We start from the raw sequence: 22,464 nt of genomic DNA, 5'->3' as shown, positions 1-22,464 counted from the left end.
ACTGCAGCCGCCTGCACAATGCCTGTGATCTGCACACAGATCACAGGCAAAAAGCACAGAAGAAATCAGAGTGGCTTTGTTCCTTGTGATTATTTATTTATTATTTATTTCAGGTTCTTATATAGCGCTGTCAATTTACGCAGCGCTTTACATATACATTGCACATTCACATCAGTCCCTGCCCTCAAGGAGCTTACAATCTAAGGTCCCTAACTCACATTCATACATACATAGTAGGGCCAATTTTATACAGGATCCATTTAACCTACCAGCATGTCTTTGGAGTGTGGGAGGAAACCGGAATACCCAGAGGAAACCCACGCAGGCACAGGGAGAACATGCAAACTCCAGGCAGGTAGTGTCGTGGTTGGGATTGGAACCAGCGACCCTCTTGCTGCTAGGTGAAAGTGCTAACCACTACACCACTTATGGCCAATCACCGTGATCTCAAAAGTAAACACAGCCCTCCCCAGTCCCCTTTCTCCTCTACCACCTAATTCTTTACTAGTGCTGGAGGAGGATGTGTGATAATACATAGCATAAAGGAAGGGGGGCGATGGAGAATAATACATGACAAGGTGAAGGGGGGGGGGGGGTGGAGAATAATACACAGCATGGTTTGGGGTGGAGAATAATACATAGCATGATGGGGGTGGAGAATAATACATGACATGGTGAAGGGGGATAGAGAATAGCACATGGCATGGTGGAGGAGTGATGGACAATAATACATGGCATTGGGTTGGGGGTTGATGGATAATAATACATGACATGGTGGAGAAGAGATGGATAATAATACATGGCATGGGGTTGGCGGTGGATGGATAATAATACATGGCATGATTGGGGAGGGATGGATACATGGCATGATGGAGGAGGGATATAGAATATCACAAGGCATGGTGGAAGAGGAATGGAGAAAAAAACATAGCATGGGGGAGGGTGGAGAATAATACATGGCATGGTGGAGGAGAGATGGAGAATAATGTGTGGCGTGGTGGTGGTTGGATAATACATGTTACATGGCATAGTGGAGGGAGGATGGAGAGTAAATACATAGTATTGTGGAGGCAACGATAATGATCCTAAACACACCTCGAAATCCACAGGGGATTACATCAAGAGGCGTAAACTGAAGGTTTTGCCATGGCCTTCACAATCTCCTGACCTCAACATAATTGAAATCTCAAAGAACTGGAAGACTTTTGTAAGGAAGAATGGGCAAAGATACCTCAAACAAGAATTGAAAGACTCTTGGCTGGCTACAAAAAGCGTTTACAAGCTGTGATACTTGCCAAAGGGGGCAGTACAAGATATTAACTCTGCAGGGTGTCCATTTTTTTGTTTTCTGTTATTTTGAAAGTGTAAACGATGGAAATAAAATCTAACTTTTGTTGACATATTATAGGAATGTCTAATCTGTAATTTGATGCCTTTTGTAGATTTTTCCATCTTTCCTGGGCTTCTTTATGCACATTAATACAAATTTTTACCTGGGGTGCCCAAACTTTCGATCCCCACTGCATCCAGTCCACAATGGACACAAAGCAACCAGGTCATTGGGCCCTTCCAAATGGCTGACACCTTTGGAGGAGAGATCCCCTCAAAACGTGTCAGCCATTTGGAAGCTGAGCCTCTAAGGAAGAGGATCTCCCCTCGAAACGTGTCAGCCATTTGGAAGGTCCTCTGGTGTTCTGGACATTGTCCCGGTGACCTAGTTGCTTTGTGTCCATTGTGAACTGGATACCTTTTAACTAGTCGTGGACTGGAAGGATTTTCCCCCTTCATGACCATGTAATTTTTTGAGATTCAGCACTGTGTTATTTTAACGGACAATTGCGCGGTTGTGCGATGCTGTACCCAAATAAAATTGATGTCCCTTTTTTCCCTTCAGCTAGTGGGTATTGTGGTGGCAGCAGTGCTGATGCAGCAATCCTGGTGTAAATTCCTCCTAAGTGCCAGTTCACACATATGCGATGCGGGAACCCTGCAAATCCACTGCGGGTTCCCGCATCGCGCTCGACTCGCAGGCAGTTCACACTGCCATATGCAAATCGCTGGGGGTGTCAATACAAAGTTAACGACACCCTCAGATCAGTTCACATATCGCAGCGCAAACTGTCAATTCGGACATAAATCGGATGGCATAGGTGTGAACACCCATCTGATTCTGGTGCGGACCAAAAAAAGGGTCCTGTGCAACTTTGGCCTGAATGCGATGCAAAGTCAGCCATACAATCTGCAATGCTGAATTTGCAACGCACAGACATCGCATGTGATTTGCATAGCAGTGCGGTGTGAATCACATATGATGTTGACATCGCATATGTGTGATCCGGCACTTAATGAACGTTATTGAGATGTCACACAAGTAACATTTCATGAAGTTCTATCTGCTGGCATGCAGCGACTGTGCTATGCTGGGAAAAAGTACTGCACGCAATACTTTTTTTTTTCAACACACACCGCCCCTACACCACCGCAACACAGTGGGGTGAACTGGCCACACCAGGGAGACAAGGCATTGTGCGTTGTCTTGCTGTGGGGGTGCAGAGGGACGGTGCTAGAATAGCTGCCCAAAGGCAATCCCACCCCATTTGGTGTGAATCTACCCTAAATTTCAATGATGTTTAACCACTTCCTGCCCAGCTGTAATTTTGCTATAGGTGATTATAGGTATAATGGTTTAATGACCTCTTTCAGAACAAGCTGCTCGTGCGTGCCCCAGACACAGCTGATCACAGTATAAATAGGAAGTGTTGGTTATCAGCATTCTTCTACCCACGTTAACAGTGCATGAGTAGAGGAAAGCCGATAAGCGGCTTTCCTCACTGAGGGGATCTGCACTGATTATCAGTGCAGCCCAATCAGCGATGCCTTCCAGTGCCCATCAGTGATGCCTTCCAGTTTTTACCTGTGATGCCCACCAGTGATGCCAATCAGTGCCCACCAGTGATGCCTGTCAGTTCTGCCTTTCAGTGCCCACCAGTGTTGCCAATCAGTGCCGCCTTTTAGTGCCTCCTCATCAATGCCGTATATCAGTGCCCATAAAGGCTGCCTATCAGTGCTGCATATCAGTGCCCATCAGTGCTGAATATTAGAGCATCCTCATCCATGCTCATTAGTGTCCATCAGTTCAGCCTATCAGTGCCGTCAGTGCAACCTCTTCAGTGCACATCAGTGAATGAGAAAAATTACCTATTTTTAAAACTTTTTCAGTATTTTTTCATTTGTTTAGCAAAAAAAAAAAGAAAGCTCTATTTGTCTAAAAAAAAAAAATGATAAAAATGTTGTTTGGGTACAGCATCATATGATCAGGCAATTGTTATTTAAAGTGTGACCATGCTGAAAGCTGAAAATGGGCCTGGGCAGGAAGGGAGTGAAAGTGCCTGGTATTGAAGTGGTTAATGGTGCTGAAAGAAACCTGGGAGGGACAGTGAACCTCTGAACCCTGAAAACAAACCAGGAGAGGCTGGAGGGACCTTGACCACGCTAAGCTGATAGGTAAACCCTTTTGTTTGCTTATTAACCACTTCAGCCCGGAAGGTTTTACCCCCTTAATGACCAGGCCATTTTTTGTGATTCGACACGGAGTTATTTTAACAGAAAATTTGCGCACTCCTGCGACGCTGTACCCAAATACAATTGATGTCCTTTTTTTCCCCACAAAAAGAGCTTTCTTTTGGTGGTATTAGATCACCTCTGCGAGGTGAGAAAAAAAAGCCATATTTTTTACTTTCTGCTATAAAACATTCCCAATAAATTTTTTTCAGCTTAGCTGAAACTGCTGATCTTTCCCTGCCTGTCTGACAGAAGATCCGCCTGCTTTGTTTACATAAGCAGACGGGCCTTCTCTCGGTTTCTCGGACGATCGCGGGAGGGCAGCGGCAATTGCCGCCGCTCCTCCCGTGGCCCGCCTCTCGCTGTGTCTAAACGCTGCCCGCTGCCGAAACCACATGCACTACAGTCACCTAGTACTATATGACTGGACGCAGCCGAGCCGCCCTGCCGCAGTAATATTACGGCGGACGGTCGGTAATTGGTTAATAAAGCCAGCTATATATGTATCGAAATTTGGCAGGTTCAGCAGGGATAGGCCAAATTTCGATCTGCATATGACAGGCCAAATTTCGATCTGCAGGCTGGTTGTACGCAAGTCGATCTATCGATCGTCGATTAAAGTAATGGTAGAATAGGTCTCTGCATTTGCGAGCCACCAGATAAATCCCTTAAGGTTGAGTCACAGCTTTACCATTCTCCATCCACTCCCCTTTTAGCATGCAGAGGCAGTGGCCAGATGCCAGAGGTGCAAAGAAAAGCAAGGAATTATAATCCCTGTCGCTTTTTAAGTAAATGGAGCCACTCTGCATACACGTGCAATGTGGTGCAGCGATCAAGGGGGTTAAAGCAGGTGATACAACATTTCACTACATGTCAAATGGTTCGAAAGTGGATCGCTCTTCAGAGAGAAAATTAAGTGGGAATGAGCACTTTGGGAGTAGATTTGACTGGCCGAACGACCCCCTGTTCATTGAAGTCCATAGGACCCAAATCAAAAGAACCCATTTTGAGGGCTTAGATGCAAGTTATTGGACATACGAAGGGTATGGGGGTCCAGGTACTGCCCTGGGGGACATGTATCAATGAAAAAAAAAGTATGTAAAAAACATCATTTTTAAATGAGCAGTGATTTACTGATGGTTAAAGTAAAATAATAAAAATGAAAGATTCCCTCAAATATAGTGCCTGGGGGGTCCCCTTGGTCTGCCTGTAAAGTGGCGCAATTGAACTGTGTATTGAACCTGCTGCAGGAAAACTGACAAAAAAAAAGACATTTAAACTGATTTTCTCTGCAAGCTTTCCTTATTTTGTAAATTGGAAACAACGACTTGGGGAGCCAGTCTTTATGATGAGGCCACAATTTAGCGCACTCAGAACAAGATTAGAGATTTTTTTGGATAGTGGTGTCTCTTTGGCAGGCTTTGGATGGAAATAACAAAGTTTTGCACCACAGAGAGCAAGCCTTATGTGAAGAAACCAAATTAAAGTGCACTCAGGCCCAAGTTCATGGGGTAACATGACTGCCAATTTGACTTCTTCATGGCTGATGCTGGGGCTATGGCAGGAGTAGCCTTGGACAAGGAGGCAGAATAAGACATTCTGGCAGCTGCAGTGGACTGCGCACTAGTCTCTGCTTGGGTGATAGAGGATGAGGATGGTTTATTAGGCCAGTCCACCTACTTCTCTGCATACAGTGGCTGGATAACATGGGCAACATCAGTAAACAGAGGAAATGGTGCCCTGCAGACCACATCCACCTTTGCCTGTGGACACATACACTGCTGCAACCCTCACAGTGCCATGGGAATGTGTGACTCTCTATGTTGCCTCCCAGATATGATGGGGGGGGGATCTTATTAATGAAATCTAATAGATATGGGGAAATGTGTACATGGATGTAATGTAATCCATAGAAAGTGGCGTTTGGTGCCCTTTAACTTCAGTACTCACTACACAGACACACTCCACTGACACACTACAATATACTGCAGTAAAACTGCGCTGACGCACTTCAAAATACTGCAGTAAATGTGAACACACTTTAATATACTGCCGTAAAAGTGCACTAACGCACTTGGCTATACTGACAGTATAGCCACACATGCACTAATGCACTGCAATATACTCCAGTAAACGTGCACTAACACACTAGACTATACTGCCATAAATGTGCACTAACATACTTCACTATCCTGCAGTAAACGCACACTAACACACTGCAATATACTGTAGTATACGTGCACTAACGTACTGCAATATTCTGCTGTAAATGTGCACTAACACACTTCACTATACTGCAGTAAACGTGCACTAACGCACTGCAATATACTGCCAAAAACGTAAACTAATGCACTGCAATATACTGCCGTAAACATGCACTAAAGCACTGCAGTACACTGCCGTAAATGTGCACTAATGCACTTCACTATACTGCAGTAAACATGCACTAACGCACTCCACTATACTGCAGTAAACGTGCACTAATGCACTGCAATATACTGCCGTAAACGTGCACTAACGCACTCCACTATACTGCAGTAAACGTGCACTAATGCACTGCAATTTACTGCAGTAAACATGCACTAACGCACTGCAATATACCGCCGTAAATGTGCACTAATGCACTTAACTATACTGCAGTAAGCATGCACTGCAATATACTGCAGTAAAAATACCCTAAACGCACTAAAGTATAATGCAGTATCACTGCCCTAACACTCTACACTGACACAGTGCAATATACTGCAGCGAACCTGCCCTGACACACTAAACTGACACTAAAGTAAAAATGAATGGTCGCACTACACTCACGCTGCACTATCATATTCACTCTAAACTGATACTTTACACTCACAATAGAATCACAGTAGCACATTATAGCACACTAACTTACTAGTAGCAATGAACAGAGCCTTGTTCTAGCTCTCTCCATGCCAATACACTGCACTTGACTACTGTGGTAGCAATCAGGGCTTTCAATGCACTGAATGTGGCGGTGCAGTGCATTAAAGGGTGTTTGGCAGGCCGAATAAACGGTCAAACGCCCCTACAGATCGGATGTTCACTGAACGGGCAAACAGCCAATATTCGGCCCGAACTCATGCTCAGGCTGAACCGTTCGCCCAACGCTACTGGCCAGCCAGAGCACTGACAGGAACCCACAGTAAGTAAAAGGGTTACCAAGGAATACAATTCCCCCCCCCCCAAAGATTTTAGTCTTGTGATAATATATATAACATGTAAGTGTTTATAAGATCCCAAGATAGTGCACTTTTTTTCAAACTTTTCGCATTTTTTCCACTATTCAGTACTATTAAGTGCAGCAATCTATTGGTTTAAAGTCAGCACATCCTCAATCCTTTTTTCCTTTCACTTGTATAGTCTCTGAATCCCAGTTCACATCATAGCGATGACAGGTATCGCATGTGATTTGGACCACACTGCTCTGAAAATCAAATGCGATGTCTGTGCGATGCAAATTCAGCCATACAGATTGGATTCTGGACACAATAATTTCTTTGGTTCCGCAGCAGAATCAGATCGCGATATGCGAACTGATCTGGGGGGTGTCGTTAACTTTGTATTGACAACCCCCAGTGATTCACATATGGCAGTGTGAACTGCCTGCAATTTGAATGCGCTGCGGGAACCCACAGTGGATTCGCAGGGTTCACGCATCACATATGTGTGAACCGGCACTTAGAGATCTGTATATTCAAAGCAACCAGTACAGTCTTTCAGACATCTGTATATACATAGGCACACGTTCTTGCACTTGCACAGACAGATATACACACACATCCTGACTTTTTTTTTTTTTCCTATCCGTGCTTATTTGAGACTTCTTTGACACAACATCAGCAATCTAATTCCAAGCTTTTAAAATGTCTTAATCCTTTCAGTGAGCATTGAAGTGCTCACACAACCCAGAGCGCTTCTAAAGCCTGGTACACAATTAGAATATGGGAGGAATGATCCTTTTATTTTTTATTTTTTTGCATGCTAGGCTTTTATCGAAAACAAATGGGTTACTAAAGTTACAAAAATTCTCGTAAGACAGAATACTAGATGATACTAGACTTCTCTAGATGATGTAATGTATTCTCTACTTCACGCAGTCTTGTTTACTCAATTTTGTTGTACTGATTAAACAAAAATTGTTCATTCTCTTATCGTACAAGAAAAATTTGTGCTTGTCCATTCGGGTAATTTTGCATGAACTGTCGTGATTGGCTCTTGAAAGCTGTGTATGAACGATCAGATTATCAGACAATCGTTCCGAAAGCGGTATTTTTCTTCTGATTTTCTCATCATGTGTAGTAGGCATTAGGCCCTGTTCACATCTGAGCGTTTTGTCACCTGAAGCAAAACGTCTGAAGCTCAAAAAAAAATACATGAGCTTCTTTTTTGGCAGATTACAAGCATTTTTGTTAGATGTCAATGCCTGCCTCCAAACACCTGCAAAAAATGCCCAAAAAAACACCTGAAAACGGTACGCTCAGATTTGAAAAGGAGCCTTAAAGTCGTTCTAAAGACAGGTTTTTTACCTTAATGCATTTTATGCATTAAGTTAAAAAACATTCTGCCTGCAGCAGCCCCCCTCAAACTTACCTGAGCCTGATCTTCCTCCAGAGATGTGCATGAGAACCTTGGGTGTCCCTGGACTCTCCCACTTCATTGGCTGAGACAGCAGCGGGGGCACTGGCAGTGAGCCAATGAGGAGAGAGAGGGGGCAGAGCCTAGCTGTTGCACCGTGTCTAAATGGAGGTTCCTCCGAAAGGTTCCTCACCCTTGCCAATTTTTTTTTGTCAATCATATGTCCAATAAATATATTTTCTATTGAAATTGGTTGCCCTTGTAGGTGTATATTCCTTTGGTGGCTGCTTTTTGTATGTATTATTTTGAAAACACCTCCGCTCATTGTATAGGTTATGGGCTCCTCTTCAAAACATTCAAAGGATTTAAGGTCAGCAATGGCAATCTCCATGCTCTTTCAGTAAAGGGTTTGCATAGGGACCACTCAAAGCTGTGTTGTGCAAACCTTGTATTATAAGGCCTCACGCACACAGGGCGTACGCTTTTTTCCTCTGAATGTCAGAACTCCATGCAGGAGAAAAGCGGCTTAATAACTGCACCTAAAGCTGCTTATTGAACAACATAACCGTCAAGTGTTCGAGGATTGATGGATTCCATTGACCATTACATTTTTTTTTTTTTTTTTTACAATTTTGCCTGTAAACAATCATCTTCGAATACATCTGCAAATGCCTACACATGCCTACATAGGCCAACATAAAGGGGCTTTTACAGGCAAAAAAAAATGGCTAGTGGCTGTAAAAGAGACAATATTAAGCCCTGTGTATATGAGGCCTTACATTTAAAGATAGGGCGAAGGCGCTCTATAGTAATATTAAACATGACTTGAGGCATAAAGCATGTAAATACTTCCTGGATGATAGCAGTAATTTTTCAGAAACACACATATTTTGTTCTTCAGCTCCTACAATTTATATTGGAACATAATTTCTTCTTTTTTTATAACAAAATTTACAAAAAATGTAAAAAGGCACTGTAATGGGTTCATCCTCCGCACTAACATATGCAAATATGTTCCTTGGGTGGTGGGAGCATAGTGTTCACAGAAGAGTTAGAACAATTTACTGTACATATTTTGCTATGGGTACGATTCATTACGGCTATTTTTATCCTTTGGCAAGGTCAAAAAGGAGAGATTTGAGAAATTTGTAGAATGTCTGAATAATAATGATATTTGCATGTTTTTCACTTGAGAGATTAACCATGACAGTGTCAATTTACTTGATCTTAAGATTGGGAGAGATGATGATGGTACCATTAATACAACCATCTACCGGAAACGAAACTCCACCAATAATTTTCAATATTTGGAGAGCCAACACCCTACATCCCTTAAAAAAGGCATTCGCACTGGGCAATTTATGAGAGCTAAAAGAAACTGCTCTACTGATGTGGACTTTCAAAATTAAAGTCTTCAATTGGTTGAGAGGTTCAGTAGATGTGGTTATAATCTCAGTGACTTAAGAAAGTATTATGAAAAGGCGAGCACTGTCCCAAGGAATACTTTACATTGAAAAAAACAGGCAAAGACGGATGATAAGGCAGGTATGCGCATTGTAGGGACATACTCAAATCAATCTGGTGAAATTTTCAACATCACTAAAAAATATTGGGACGTGCTACAGAATGACAAAGATCAATCTAAAATCCTTCTGAAAAGCCCCATGATCACGTTCAGAAGAGACAGAAATCTAAGAGACACGCTAGTGCATAGTCATGGGACACAGCCGCAATGGGACACAGATTTTGAAATAAATAAATAAACAAATCTGACAGGTGTTCTAACCGTCCCTTGCTCTATCCAAAACGGGAAAACATTTTTTCCCAAAGTTCTACTTTAATTCTCGAGCTCCATCCAGCCTTACATAGGCTTTATATTTCTACCTTCCGTGCAGGATTAAAAAATCTTGGGATTTATTGTCTATTAGCTTTGTTTAATATTAATATTTGTATGGATCATATTGATATTTAGGAAAGAAAATGAATCTACACTCACTTTCTGCTCAAAAGGAATTGCACATATGTACAGGACAATGATATATGGGATAGGAGCAATGAATAGTAAGTGATTGCCTTGTAGTCCTGATTTTCATCCACAAGATGGTGATATGATACCCCTCAGTAATGAGCATGTGCAGTTGCCTTCTTAGATGGTTAGGTTATAAATATAGGAACTACAAACAAAAGACGCCATTTTCTTTAAACTTTGGTTCAAATATAGTGGCATTGACCTCACCCTATAGGGATACCTATTATGGTCATTTACATACCTTTTATGTTTTATAATAAAGGTTAAGTTTTAGATAAATGGCCTTTTGGTGCCTAGGGAAGCGCACACTTGTCTAGTTCATTCTTGCCAAAGTGAAGTATTATCAATATCACAGGCTTTTGTATACTTGCATTTCAAGATAGGGCACAAAAAGTTCAGTGCCATTTTTAATTTTACCCTAATGCGCCTAACCAGTGCCCCACAGTCTGTTCTCATCACGTGCATTTTCATGTGTCCAGTTGTTTAAAAAAAAAAAAAAAAAAAAAAAAAGGGGGCAAGTTGTTCAAATATATGTTGTCTAAAAACTACAAATACTGCCCAATAAAGCAATGCAACAGTCTAAATGGGCCCTTAAAGCTGAACTGAAGACAATACTTATTTGACATCTCTCACCAGTGTCTGAATCTTCTTACTGCCTTCAGCCGTCTTGATTGGCTATTGTGGTTTGATGTCACCGTGTTGGAGTCAGTTTATTAATTCTGACTCTGTTAGAAATGTAGACAGAGCTGCACATGTGCTGCATGTACATTGTGCATAGAGCTGTGAACAGGCAGGCAAATTTATTTTTACTGCAGGGGAGACATTACATGTCTCTTCTGCAAAGAAGAGCCTACCCAGTCACAATTTTTTATCTTTGCATTTAACTCCACTTTAACTTTGTCCTGTTGAGTGATTAACCACTTGGTGGCTGGTTGTGCCTTTTTGATCACGCTGAAGTCAAGAAGTTGGAAATTAGGTGACCTTCAACAAGTGGTATATCTTTTAAGTGTAAAATTGTAAAAACACCACTAAAGTCTCAGGCCCAAACAGAACCTAAGGCTAGGTTCACATATATGAATTAGTTTTCCCTGCATCCAATTTACATGACAGGCGAGTGTGACCGGTTCTCAATGGAGCCAGTTCACACTGGTCCTGGGCGGCCATAGTCCAGATTGCAGAATGGTCCTGTGCATCTTTGGGTCTGGTTCAGGTGTGAATTCAGGCAAAAATGCGGACCTGAATCGCACCTGAACTGGTGAACAGACACACACCGGACCCCAGGCACGAACCTGTGGCCGCACATATCTGAACCCAGCCTAAAACAGCAGTTGCATTATCAGTAGCCCACTGTGCACGGTAAGAGCCGGTTCACACTACCACGACCAGAAAGTCGCCCCGTGACTTGAAGAGACTTGTTTAGAGACTTGGCAGAGACTTGTGCACTACTTTGAAGAGACAGGCGACTTTGTCTGTGGGGAATGCCTGGCTAATCTCTTTCTTCTTCCTGGAAAGTCTGATAACAAGTCGCTTCAATTAAGATAAGGAGGCGACTCCCATTGAAGTATATGGGACAGTCGGATCACAGGTCACCTCAAAGTAGTACAGGACCCTTTTCTGAAGTCGGAGCGACTTCAGTAGTGCCAATTAAGACGGCACTGATTGAATAACATTGCTTTTGTTATGTCAAGCGACCTGGGGCTACACAAGTCGCCTCACAAGTCGTGCTAGTGTGAATGGGCTCTTAGAATGGACAATCATTACACTATATTATAAAGGTATACCTGTTGGGTGAAGCGTTTAAAGTAATTTTGTATTGTTTATATCAACCATCACAATTTCCCCTTTTTCTGACTTGCAGTAAAAAAAAAAATCAATTGCTATAAAGCAGCAAAAAAGTTTACCCATAAATCAATTCCATGTAGTCAGTACAGAACACAGGATTTTGAATCATTATGACTGGGTTATTTGCAGTTATCTTCAGGGGGAAAAAAAAAAACCACACTGAAGAGACATTTCCTATATGACCCCTCCCACTCCCCGCTAGCTTTAGTTTAGTAGCAAACAATGAGGGGGATCATAAGAACAGATAGGAGGGACATTTGCGCTGTACTGTAATCCAGGAAATTAAATTTTACTGTCAAATTAGTAGCATACTCTGGGACATCCAAAAAGCAGTTAAACTCAAAAATGGGCAACATAGCAAACACCACCAACAGTGCTACAAAAATTGGGGTTAAGAAGGTTTGACCTACTCAGGGAGCATCTTGTAGCACATTACTCCCGAAACTGGCATCAGAGGAGGCCCAAACATCAAACAAGTAGAATGCAAAAATGTGAATGGAAGCCTAGGTGGCAGCTTTGCAAATCTGAGAAACAGATGCTGAAAATTTGATAAAGCACTAACTTTGGTAGTGTGTGGCTTAATAGGGAAGTAAGGAACCCCATTTTTCAGACTACAGTCTGATAACTTGTCTGATCCACCTAGCAATGGTGGAGTTTAAGGCAGGGAGAACATTGAAGCCCCAAGATGGAATTGGATTTCCTAGCTGGGAGGTAAACATAGAAGAAAGAAAGGACAATACTGTATTCCGATTGAGATGGGAGACAAATGTCACTTATAGGAGTAAACAGGCCTTAATGCTCAAGACAACCTTGTCCTTGTGCAATTTTAAGAAAGGTTCTTTACAGGATAAGGCTGCTAATTCAGTCTCTCCCCAAAGAGGTGTTAGCAACAAGGAGGGCCACATTCTGAAGAACTGAGAGAACCAAATTGGGGAGCACGGGAGATCATATGTAGAGGCAGTGGGGTGTAATGTGAGTTACACCCTAAACAAAGGCCTTAATCAAGGAGGGAGTTGTCAAAGGTCTCAAACAGAATAGTTAGGGAAACAAATTGTCCTTTGATTGGGATAGGGCATTTTGGATTACCATGAAACAATTAAAGCTAGCATCCAAGAAGCAAGATGAAACACTACCCCTTGAGACAGGAAGATTAGACAAAACTGGATGGGTCCACAGATGGCCTGCCAGAAGTCTGAGGATGTCCAAGTCCTCCTGGGCCAATTCAGTGCAATGAGAATCACCAGAATGTCCTCCTTCTCAAACCTGTTGCGTAAGTAAGGAAGAATCTGCAGTGGCGGTGTGGTGTAGATCAGATTGAACTAATCCCACTGCGTTAACAGCACATTCACTGCAAAGGCTCAAGGGTCCCTGGACCTAGAGACAACCCTGTTGTTTAATCTAGACCCAGCAGATCAACACATTCGGCATCCCTCATTTCTGGCAAAATGCTGGAATAACATCCAGATGGAAAGCCCATTCCACTGGATATATACGCTGATGACTAAGAAAGTCCACCTGGCAAATCTTTAACACCTGGGATATGAACAGCGGGCAGGGCTGAAATTTGAAGTTTTATCTAAGAGAGGGTCAATTCTACATTCCTGTGATCAGTGCGACGTCTTGTGTCTCCGTGATGATTGATTAATATAATGGCTATGCCATTGTCAAACTGGATTTTCATTCAGCATCCTTGAAATAGAGGATCCCAATGTTAAAAAGGCAATCTAATCACTGGGAGTTCCAGAATGTTTATAAGAAGACAAGTTTTCGCCAACGATCAAGTCCCCTGTCCAGGACTACTTCCCAGTTTGGCATTAGTTGTGAGGATCTTTCACAACTGTGGAGGAAAGAGCTTTCCTATGCAGAGCTGGATTTATAATTCATGTCGCTAGGCAGAGTCTGGCTTTGGAGGTCAGATGCATGGGATGGGCCAAGGACCAAGTCTGTTTGTCCCATGCTGCCTGAATGCGGAGTTGCAATGGTCTTAAGTTTAAGTTGGGCATATGGAACAGCCTTGACCCTCTTGCAAACACGAATCTAGGGCTTCCTTTTGGCCTGCACATGAGAATGAAATGGTAGAACTTTGTCATGAGGCAGATCCTGGATAGGGCCATTTGTACTATAAGCCCCAGGTATATTCAGAATCCAACAGAAGCGCTGTACAGTCTGCACGGTCTGCTGGCTAATAGGGACAGGGAGAGTCATTTTTTTCCCCCCCAGATCACCTAAGCACCCAACAAAATGAATCCCCAGAGCATGAAGCAGAGACAAAACTGGGGCAAGCACCATGGGGAAGACCTGGGTGGGGGGCTTGGCAAAACAATTGTAAGGGCAACAAATTGGTAATGCTGATTGCCCATCGCAAAACACAGAGTACATTGATAATGCAGAAAGAAGGGAATGTGCAAATGAGTACAGGTCAACTCCACAATAGATGGATCCAGCCATACAGGGAAACAGAAAATGAAACAGATAGCACTCTCTGTATATGAATAGGTTACCCTTTTTTTATATAAATTAAATTTATTATTTATTTATATAAATGTAATTTTATATTGTTGAGTAGACCTGTTAAAAGAAAAAACACCAAAGAGCCAGTGATTAAGCTGATCCCAGCATTTAAAAAGGTAACAAGCGCTGTAAGAGCTTTTATAATTTGAAGGTCTCCTTATAGGGTGAGAGTCCAATTATTTGCCTTTGGTGGTGTTTGGAGATTCACTCACACACATTGAGATTCTTGTGATCTTCAGGTTGCAGGACATTGAAGTTTTTTTGGCGTGAACTGATAAATGCATGGATTAATTCATTTGTTCACAAAATTTATATGCACACAGCACTAGCACTGTATTTATGTAGTGTAATTATTTTATTATCACAGAATTTGTTGTGATTGGTGATGTAATAATACTGAATAGTTTTTTTGATATACCGTTTAGCGCGGCACATTGGGGAATATATACTGTTTAGAAAGTTAAATATTTTTGAGTGCTGTAGCTTATGATCATACTGTTTCACATATAAATATGTGTGCATGAAGTGTTTCATTGTATTAATCTGACATTAATACAGACAAGGAGTTAGCGGGGGGGGGGGGGGGGGGAGTAACCATCAGAGGATTTCTAGGAACCTGAACTGATGATCTACCACCACCAAATGAACCAGAAGCTATGCCTGAGCTTGCATGTCCATCTGTCCCTTTTTCCCTGTGCTTACGGCCTGCCATGCCTGTAAAATTGTCCCCACAATCACTATAGCACTGGGGAGGGAGGAGGAATACCTCAGTGTTGAACAGGGCTGCAATAACCGAGGCATTGCAATAATAGTCACTGTAATGTGCCCTTGGCAGAGACAGAATCAGGAAGGGTTGCTGGTCCAAAATTCCACCTGCAAAGAGCGCGCAGCTGTAGTAACCCCACTGAAAAGGAGGAGATGCAGGTACAGTAAGTGCTCAGGCTGAACAGGCACAGTAGCACCCCGTTCAGGCAGGTTTGCTATGAGCAAGTTGAGTGACATTTACAGACCCAGTAGCATCCCAATAGGTGTACCAGTGTTGAGAATGGTGCCAGGTTTATATTCAAACAAGACAATCCTGGTTCCCTGCTGTAACCACCAGAAGGGTGGTGGGCGGCTCCCACAAACTCCAAAATGGGATTTGCAAAAAGAACAGCAGCCTGAGCTGAATGTTTAAAAATTCTTCCATCCCTGTGCTTACCACGTCTAGTAGACAGGGTAACTGAAGATAAAGTTATCCTGGCTCCACCCTCCATGATGGGCCTATCCACACAGATGTCTTCAGGGTCAGGGCTTTGCACCAGTCAGACCCTGGCCTTGGACCTGTAAACTATCCTGTGGCTAAATCTATGCATTGCCAAGGGGAGCTCCTATAGCAGGATCCAGTGCAGAAAGCAACATTACAGGCCAGCCCCTGCATCTTCCACCAGGTAGGGTCCTCAAGGCTCTGCCTAAGAGTCAATCGATACAGAGGCTGGATGAAGAGCCGCACTACAGCCAATCAATAGAAAAATCATCTTGAAAAATAATCATCCAGAGGGGGAAATTAAGAGAAACCTCCATATAGGAAGGTAAGTTTAGGTCCATCACCTAACGTCACTAGCAAAAAGCTGAGGCTAGATGGGAGTGAGAGGGGTTATGCAGTGCCTTGAAAAAGTATTCATACCCCTTGACATTTTCATGTTACATCCAAAGACATAAATGTTTTTTTTTGGGATTTTATGTGGGACCCCAACACAAAGTGGCACAAAAAATTGGGTAGTGAGATAAATGGTTTTAAATTTATTTAAAAATAAATATCTGAAAAGTGTGGCGTGCATTTGTATTCAGTCCCCTTTACTCCGATACCCCTAACTAAAAGCTAGTGAAACAAATTGCTTTCAGAAGTCACCGAAATAGTAAATAGAGTCCACCTGTGTGTAATTTAATCTCAGTATAAATACATCTGTGAAGCCCTCAGAGGTTTGTTAGAGAACCTTAGGAAACAAACAGCATCATGAAGGCCAAAGGAACACACCAGACAGGTCAGGGATAAAGTTGTGGAGAAGTTTAAAGCAGGGTAAGTTGGTCAGTGTTGATGAGAAGATTGATGGAACCAAATACAGGGCAATGTTTGAAGAAAACGGCAAAAGACTTGACTGGGGTGGGGGTTCACCTTCCAGCAGGACAACAACTCTAAACATACAGCCAGAGCTACAATGGAATGGTTTAGATCAAATATTAGAATGGCCCAAAGTCCAAACCTAAATCCAATTGAGAATATGTGGCAAGACTTGAAAATTGCTCTTCACAGACAATCTCCATCCAATATGACAGAGCTTGAACTATTTTGCAAAGAAGAATGGGCAAAAATGTCACTCTTTAGATGTGCAAAGCTGGTAGAGACATTCCCAAAAAGACTTACAGATGAAATTGCAGCGAAAGGTGGTTCTACAAAGTATTGCCTCAGAGGGGCTGAATACAAATACATGCCACACTTTTTATTTGTAAACTATTTTCGAAAACCATTTATCATTTTCCTGGTCACTTCACAGTTATGTGCCACTTTGTGTTGGTCTATTACATAAAATCTGAATAAAATACATTTACATTTTTGGTTGTACCATCACAAAATGTGGAAAATTTTAAGGGGCACTGTATTTGGAAAGTCCCAGCAGTCTTTTTTTTTTTTTTGCAGTGTCCAATCACTTGAAAAGTAGCGTCATATAACCAGTCATAATGATTAAGGAGCCTGTGTCCTGTACAATTGGAAAAACACATTTTTAAGATACTTACACACTTCAAGAAGAAAAGGGAAATTAATTTATAATAAAATGTAACCCATTCAGCGGACTTTAACATATTTAGATAGAAAAAACTAAGTATCTTTCATAATACAACCTGTAAATGTTCCGGTTTAAATTGGTCATTTTTATATTGTTTCATTTATGGTCCTTTTTATATTGTTTCATTTAAAGTAAAGTTTAAAAGTGGTGAACAAAATACTGAAAAACCCTATGTTGCCACATGTATAAAGAAAAACTGCCAACTAATATAAGACCAAGAAATCAGAACATTTATTTATATAAAAATCCAAAGAAACCCAGAATAAATATGTCAAATTACTTTTCTGCATAAAGATTATGCATTGTTAATATCCTTGAAGTCCATTATAAACTTTTTGTACGGATTCAGGTTTCAAAAGCCGTTTCACACCTAAAATACAAAAACAAATTATTCAGAATAGAAATAAATACAGCACCATAACCAATTAGCACACCTAAAATAAGTGATACATGTATTACTTTGTTATCTTAAGTAATGACAAAGACATTTTGAGAGAAGCTCTACTGATTTTTGATACTCACGGGTGTATTACCCAATCTTTATATTTTTCTGCTATTTATACAAATGCACAGTATGTATCTAACTATTTTTTCTATGTCTAATCTTTTTTCCTTGAAGTCTATGATACATTGGAAAAGATTTTAACCACTTAAGCCCCGGAAGATTTTACCCCCTTCCTGACCAGGGCCTATTTTGCGATTCGGTACTGCGTGAATTTAACGGACAATTGCGTGGTCGTGCGACGCTGTACACAAATTAAATTGACGTCCTTTTTTTCCCACAAACAGAGCTTTCTTTTGGGGGTATTTGATCACCTGTGCGATTTTTTTGATCATGCGCTATAAACAAAAAAAGAGCGACAATTTTGCAAAAATAACAATATATTTCACATTTTTTATATGAAATTCCCCTCCGAAAAAATGTAAAAATCAAAATTGTTTAACATTTTAGGCCAATTTTTTTTTTTTTACCATATGTTTGGTAAAAAAAAAAAAAAAAATTGCAAAAAGCGTATTTTGATTGGTTTGCGCAAAAGTTATTGCGTTTACTAAGGGAAAGATTTTTGTCATTTTTTTTAACGAGTAATGGCGGCGATCTGCGATTTTTTTTTTGCGGGACTGCCACATTGCGGCGGACAGATCGGACCCTTGACTGACATTTTTGGGGGTACCAGTGACATTACTACAGTAATCAGTGCTATACATATGCACTGTTACTGTAAAAATGACACTGGCAGTGAAGGGGTTAACTTTATTTGAGAGGGAGGGGTTAAGTGTGTCCCTAGGGGCGTGATTGGATGTGGCTGTGTGTTTAACAGCAGAGATCAACGGTCCTACATAGCAGGACCGTATGATCGGTGCTGTTACACAGGGGAGAATGACAGGCGGCTTTGTTTACACTAGCCGCCTGCCTTTCTCCCGCTGTACCGGAGGATCGCGAGTGAGTGGTGGACATCCGGTCCGCCGCTCACTCGCGGGGGGGTCCGGGAGTGAGCAGGAGCACGCCTCCGGCGGCGCGCGCTCGCTCGCTCCCTAGAGCCTCACAGGCTAATGACGTACCCATACGTCACTTTGCCTGTGAGGGGCTGACTGCCGCCATATATAGTCGGGCGGCAGTCGGCAAGTGGTTAATACTTCGTAAAATACACCTAACTTCACGAACTACACAGGACTGTAACTACACAAACGTTACACAAGACTGACTCAAAATAAATATATATTAAAATAGTAGGACCAAAACCTAGTGAGGCCTTGGTCAATGAAGGACATAAAACAAGCCTTGATCAGTCTTCGTGGCTCAACATAAAAGGATAATTAAGGGATTTACCAAGCCATCTATTTGGCTGTTATTACATACGGTTTTGAGCATTTTATGAATGATAGATAATTATGTAGAATTCCTGCATTTTTTTTTAATGAAAAAAAGCCTTTAGGAAATCTTGAGTGCAAGCTGAAATTGTATAGTCTCAACAGAAAGCGACCATTCACAACCTACAGCACTGTATATGAAATTCATATAAGCTGTGTGCTTTGTAAATTATTTAAAGTCTTCTGTTCCCTACGCTGTGCAAGAAAAGAAGCCTACATACTCCGATTTGTGCTAACACAAGCCATAGTACACCCACAGCAACTGAAAGAACCAAGCAGTAGGGTGCTGGACTAAAGGAAAACTGTACTTAATGACATTATAAACATTCCTACCTGCAACTTGTATTTTTTACATGTATAAGATGTGGCTGATCGTGTGGTTTCATGGTGTCATTTGGTGGTATGTGACACCAGAATGTGAAGATTTACGCCACTATAGGCTGTATAGAGGTCTTTTTGTGTTGGTGTTCAAACATGAGGTATGCAGCATGGTGCGCAGTCATGTTGGAACAAGGGCCATCCCCAAAATGTTCCTACAAAGTTGGGAGCATGAAATTGTCCAAAATGTCTTGGTATACCAACACCTTAAGAGTTCCCTTCACTGGAACTAAGAGGCCAAGCCGAACGCCTGAAAAAAAACCCCATACCATTATCCCCCCTCCACCAAATGATTTGGACCAGTGCACAAAGCAAGGTCCATAAAGACATGAATGAGTGAGTTTGTGGTGGAGGAACTTGAGTTGGCCCACCCTTTGCAGCTATAACAGCTTCAACTCTTCTGGGAAGGCTGTCCACAAGGTTTAGGAGTGTGTCTATAGGGATGGACGAGAAGGCCTGGCTCGCAGTCTGCGCACCAATTCATCCAATAGACATGGCTGTGGTGGAGCCGTGAGGAGGGTAGAGGACATGAAAGGAAACATAGATGTTTAAATTGCCATCCATTTTGTATACTGCCTCCATTTTAGATGTGTAAAAGTTTCTAGTTTCCCTTTCTTATTTTAATTTAAGAAAACGCCCATCTCTTCACTGTATATTATCAATGTGCCGTAATAAACCTTTGAAAATATTGCTTACAACACCTTGGTGTGAGGAAGCCTATTTTCCCCAGATCTGGTGGATCTAGAAACGAGGTCGGACTGGCTACAGACAGACATACCAATAGGACCTCCAAAAAGCAGAAAAGCGCCTTTAACCGGTTGCCGACTGCCGCGCGACGATATACGTCGGCAGTCAGCCCCGGCCAGGCAAAGTGATGTATATATATGTCACTAGCCTGTCACTTGCTTGGGAGCCAATAGCGGGCGATCTCGCGCCCGCGGAGGCGCGCTCCCGACCCGGCTCGTTCCCCAGCAAGTCTGTGCGTGTGATCGGGGGACCCGATGTCCGCCGGTCACTCAGCGATCGTCGCTGCAGAGGGAGAAAGGCAGGCGGCTGATGTAAACAAGCCGCCTGTCACTCTCCCCTGTGTAGAAACAGTGATCATACGGTTCTACTATGTAGGACCGTTGATCACCGTTCCTACACTTCAAGCCACAGCCAATCACAGTAAGAATCACGCCCCTAGGGACACACACCACCCCTCCCTCTCAAATAAAGTTAACCCCTTCACTGCCAGTGCCATTTTGCAGAAGCAGTGCATATGTATAGCACTGATTACTGCAGTAATGTCACTGGTAACCCCAAAAGTGTCAAAAATGTCAGTCAAGGGTCCGATCTGTCCGCCGCAATGTCACAGTACCGAAAAAAAAAAAAAAAAAAAAAAAAAAAATCGCAGATTGCCGCCATTACGCGTTAAAAAAAAAAAACACCAAAAATGACAGAAATCTTTCCCTTAGTTAGTAAACGCAATAACTTTTGCGCAAACCAATCAAAATACGCTTTTTGCAATTTTTTTTTACCAAACATGTAGCAGAAAACAAATTGGCCAAAAATGTTTAAAAAAAATTTTGATTTTTATATTTTTTTTGGGGGGGAATTTCATAAAAAAATGTGAAAAATATTGTTTTTGCAAAATTTACGCTCTTTTTTTGTTTATAGCGCAAAAAGTAAAAATCGCACAGGTGATCAAATACCACCAAAAAAAAGCTCGGTTTGTGGGAAAAAAAGGACGTCAAATTCGTTTAGGTACAGCGTCGCACGACCACGCAATTGTCCGTTAAAGTCACGCAGTAAAAAACAAAAAAAATAATAAAAAAAAAAAAAACGCAAAAAAAACCCCTGGTCAGGTAGGGGGTAAAATCTTCCGGGGCTTAAGTGGTTAAGTGTATTACTCTATTAAGCAGGGAAACAGCAATAACAATTGGCAACTCTTGAGTTGAGAGTAGACAAAAGGCCCATGAAATGGAATAAGGGGATCTCCTGCAGGTAAAGGAGTACAGCCACGCTGATCCAAATATGCAGAGCCTGCTGTCAGGACAGGAAGAGATGCCGGCAGCCTCCTAGTCCTAGTTGTTCCGGGTTCTGTGCTGAGCCGCAGGATGGAATGCAGCTCAGGAGGAGCGTATGACATCACCAGGGATCCAAGACACATAAATATGGAACGCTTCATGAATTTGCGTGGCACGGCCTTTTGTCTTCTCATCTGAGTTGCCAATTGTTATTGCCGTTTCCCTGCTTAATAAAGTAATATACTTAGAGGCGCTTTTCTGCTTTGTGTATAACTACTTCCAGAGTTGCCCTTCACTTCTGAGAAGAGCTGCCTTCCCCTACTTTATCCATCATCAGTGGACACACTGATATATTTAAAAGACTCTTTATGAACTTTCTAGATCATTATGGACTCACGTTGATTATCTGAGTAACACTAGCTCTCCCTGAGTGCTTGTCATCTACCTTTTAATTGTATACCAATAGGACATGGTTGTGGGGTGGGATTTGAAGGGGGGGGGGGGGGGAGAGGATATGGCTGTGAATGAAGGAGCGTGTGATGTGAAGGGAGCTTCAGAACACTACTGTAAAGAGGAAACTTTGATGTGAAGTAAAGAACTTTGATAGCTTCACATATGTCCGGCTGCAGTTTGCAGTCCTGTTTTGTTCACCGGTTCTCGTGCGATTCAGGCGCAAATTTTTTTATAAATTCACACCTGAACCAGACCCAAAATCGCACAGGACTCTTTTAAAAACGGACAGTGGCCACCCCAAGACATGTGTGAACCGGCTCCACTGAAAGCCGGTTCAGTTCACAGGTTATGCAAATCAGGTGTAGTTAAAAACGCATCCCGTTCACATATA

The 22,464-nt window shown here is 42.1% G+C and overlaps 1 protein-coding gene across 1 annotated transcript in view; it reads right to left on the bottom strand.

The window, feature by feature from the left end:
- Nucleotides 1–17,568: 17,568 nt before the first annotated feature.
- The window catches only part of LOC309562353 (dnaJ homolog subfamily B member 11-like), a 57,866-nt gene continuing 52,970 nt past the window's right edge, over nt 17,569–22,464 (bottom strand). The window contains exon 10 of the mRNA XM_082266507.1: nt 17,569–17,734. Within this exon, the coding sequence (XP_082122633.1) occupies nt 17,670–17,734 (65 nt within the window). The 3' untranslated portion in view covers nt 17,569–17,669. The remainder of the gene's footprint in view (nt 17,735–22,464) is intronic.

This window comes from Pelophylax lessonae (genome assembly GCF_965119305.1).
Source record: "Pelophylax lessonae genome assembly, chromosome: 8".
Taxonomy (NCBI): domain Eukaryota; kingdom Metazoa; phylum Chordata; class Amphibia; order Anura; family Ranidae; genus Pelophylax; species Pelophylax lessonae.
This window is presented reverse-complemented; position numbering and strand designations above follow the sequence as displayed.